At 53.8% G+C, this 3120-nt stretch overlaps 1 protein-coding gene across 1 annotated transcript in view; it reads right to left on the bottom strand.

Annotated features, from left to right (window-relative positions):
• Window positions 1–647: 647 nt before the first annotated feature.
• The window catches only part of PLXNA2 (plexin A2), a 113278-nt gene continuing 110805 nt past the window's right edge, over window positions 648–3120 (bottom strand). The window contains exon 29 of the mRNA XM_049634232.1: window positions 648–2648. Within this exon, the coding sequence (XP_049490189.1) occupies window positions 2547–2648 (102 nt within the window). The 3' untranslated portion in view covers window positions 648–2546. The remainder of the gene's footprint in view (window positions 2649–3120) is intronic.

Raw genomic sequence — 3120 nt, 5'->3', positions numbered from 1 at the left:
GTTGACACTCGGGTGTCCACCCGAGATGCATAGAGGTAAGTGTTGGTTGAGAAGCTGTTGAAACGTCAAACTTCCTTTTCCTTCTTGGTGGAACAAAACCCCGGATGCTGGTCCGTGCAGGGGCGTGATCAGAAAACCTTCACTCGCAGCTCACATGTAAGAGGAGGGCGGGCTGGGATTTTTCTGTAGGTGGGATCAAGTCCCCGGCTCACATGCCTCTTGCTCACATCCTCTCTCCTTTCATCGCCCTAAATCACAGGCTCCAAGCTGAGAAGCTTTGGGTGCTATGAAGAGCAAACACTTTGGCTTAGTGCGGAAGGCCAGTCATTAGTATTTCTTTCAGGCTATTAATAGGGTCCAGAGAAACTTTAGCAGAAGTGGATTATCGGAAGAAAGTGGCCTTGGCATGGCTGGTTGTGAATTATAATGAAAAGAGCGAGTTTCCTGAGTATTTTGCTGAAGGCTTTTCTCTTTCCCTCTGTCAGCTGCATTCAAGCAAGAAACTGGAGCTGAGGAGCCCGGGCGATGTCTGCTGTGTGGTTAGCACGGCACTCCACAGCCACACGCCGGGGACGGAAGCCAGCCCGCAGAGCTCCCCCTCCCCCAGTCCTTTCCTGGCAATCCAGTGTGGTCAGCAGAGCCTTTGGAAATTGGAATTGTTTGGAGGTAAATCATGGCACAGAGAAGCTGGGGCCCAGAGTTAATTACAGAGGAAATGACCCTGGTCTGGTCTCTGTGGGGCTGCCTGGTCCAGTTTCTCAGCACCGCAGACCCTTGGAAAGTAGAAAGTAGGAAGGGAGCGGTGGTCCTCTCCTGCCTGCCTCCTTCCCACCCCTTGGCCTTTCTCTCGCCCTCCTTCTCCTTCCCTCTGATGCTCTGACAGAGAAGCTGGAGCTGCCTGCTTGGATCCTTGCCAGCGTGGGAGGCCTGGAAACTCTGGTGGCTGTCCCGGTCACCTAGGTCTTGCCACCAACAGACCCATGACTCCCGCTGGCTTTCGCGGTGCCTTTGGACCCGGGTGTGGAGCTTTGGTCTCTTGGTTTAGAAACTACACTCAGGAGAGTGGGTCATCCATGGTTTTAGGTGTCAGCAGAAGAGAGTGAGAAAGAAAGGAGCCCAGTGAGAAGCCACCCACTCGTCCTTGAAACTCATGAGGACAGGAGAGGCGGAGAGAGAGGCAGGAGACAGTAACGTGGGGATGCTACAGTCACTTCTACTGAGGCCAGGGCTCAGCCGACCAGGAGCTTCCACACAGGAGCGGAGGGCCGTCTCCCCCTCTGCAGGCACAAGAGAACGATAGAAAGAAAGCGTCACAATCGACACGGCAGCATCTTTACCCTACGCTCTTCAAGTATTGCTTGCTGTAAACAGTGTTTGCTTTTTGCTTTCTCTCGAATTGCCAAGAAACCACGGGCAGACTGGAGCGCAATCTAAAGCCAGACACCCATGTCCCCCAGTCAGCTCCCAGATGGAATCTCCCGGGGGGGCCACACACCTCCAGGCCCTTTCCCCAGGGTGCCCGGTTCAGGACCGTGACTGATGTAAGGCGAAGCTGCCCGGTGTCCGCAGGGAGGCCAGGCGTCGGGTCTGGGAGAGGCCCAGCTCTCCGCCGCGTCTCCTAGTAACTTTACAGACACCAAAGGGAAAAGTACCAAAGATCAGCTCCTCGCTTCTTGAGGTTTGAGATGAAACAAGAGGAAAACGCACACAAAAGCCGTAGCAAAAAGCACTGGGCACTCTATGGACACAGAGCTCCTCTGCAGGGATGAGAGCCCACGGGGGTGTGGCAGGTGAAGCTCTGCGCCCAGCCAGCCGGGTTGAGCCCCCTCCACGGCGCTGCCGTCTGCACCGCGCTCTGTAGCTCCCATGCTCCTGTGGCTGCCGGGATAATTCCAGGTTTTCCTGGCCTCTGTTTCGGCGAAGCGTTTCGGGTGAACTTGTGCTCGTTCTTCTCCTCCTTATTTTCTCGTAATTTCAAGGGAAAGGAAATGATCGTTTTCCCTCCAATTTCTCTCAGGTTCTCTTTGTAGGCTTTTTCTGGCATGTGGAAAGAGGAGTCACTCGAGGAAGGGGGGAGGGAAGAAGGAAGGGGGGCAGAAATCAGAATGAAACAGAAGTTGGACGGGATTAACAGGGAGGCTTTTTGTTTTATTTCTGTTTTTTTTTTTCCTTTTCTTAAAAAAAATTAAATAAAGTTCTCATTATTTCCCCAATATACATCAAATGAGTTTTCATGCAAAGCAGCAGTCACAGAGGCAGAACTGTCCCCAGTTCGTGCCTCTCGGCTTGAAGAACCGCCTTCTCTGGGCCCCTGCTTCTCTCTGGTTCTCACTGTGGAGGGACGGCACCCATGGTCTCTCCCTGCGGGAACCGGCTGTGACGAAACGTGGCTGGCGTGGGGAGAGGGGCCCTCCCCTCTCCCCGTGATGGGGTCTCAGGGGACACCAAGCTCTGGGGTCTGATCCCCTTCACTTGTCCTTCTTCTGAGACTCGCAGGGTGACGGCTTGCATGGGTCCCTCTTCCCGGGAACGTGAGGCTCCGTCTCTCAGCTCTCAATGGACAGGGACATGGCATTTATGAGCTGTTCTACCTTGTACGCCAGCCGCTGTCGCCGGGCCTGCTCGTCCTGCTCTAGGGCCCCCAGGAGCTGAGGAACAAAAACAGAGGTGGGGGAGACTTCAGAACTCAGTTTAGAAGAAGCCATGTGCTGAGTCTTTCGTCCTTCTTTCTGCCTTTCCATCCCGCCCTAAGGAGCATGACCTGAAATCATGTAAATGATTGAGTGTATATATGTATATGGAGATATCTTTAAAATTTTTTTTTAATGTTTACTCATTTTTGAGAGAGAGACAGACAGAACACAAGCGGGGGAGGGGCAGGGAGAGAGGGAGACACAGAACCCGAAGCAGGCTCCAGGCTCTGAGCTGTCGGCACAGAGCCCGACACGGGGCTCGAACCCACGAACCGCGAGATCATGACCTGAGCTGAAGTCGGACGCTTAACCGACTGAGCCGCCTAGGCACATCTGTGCCTGGGTGTATCTTAAAACAACATATTTAAAACAATATCTAGCAAGGGCGCCTGGGTGGCTCAGTCGGTTAAGCGTCCGACTTCAGCTC

This window comes from Panthera uncia, chromosome F1 (genome assembly GCF_023721935.1).
Source record: "Panthera uncia isolate 11264 chromosome F1, Puncia_PCG_1.0, whole genome shotgun sequence".
NCBI classification, from domain to species: Eukaryota; Metazoa; Chordata; class Mammalia; order Carnivora; family Felidae; genus Panthera; species Panthera uncia.
This window is presented reverse-complemented; position numbering and strand designations above follow the sequence as displayed.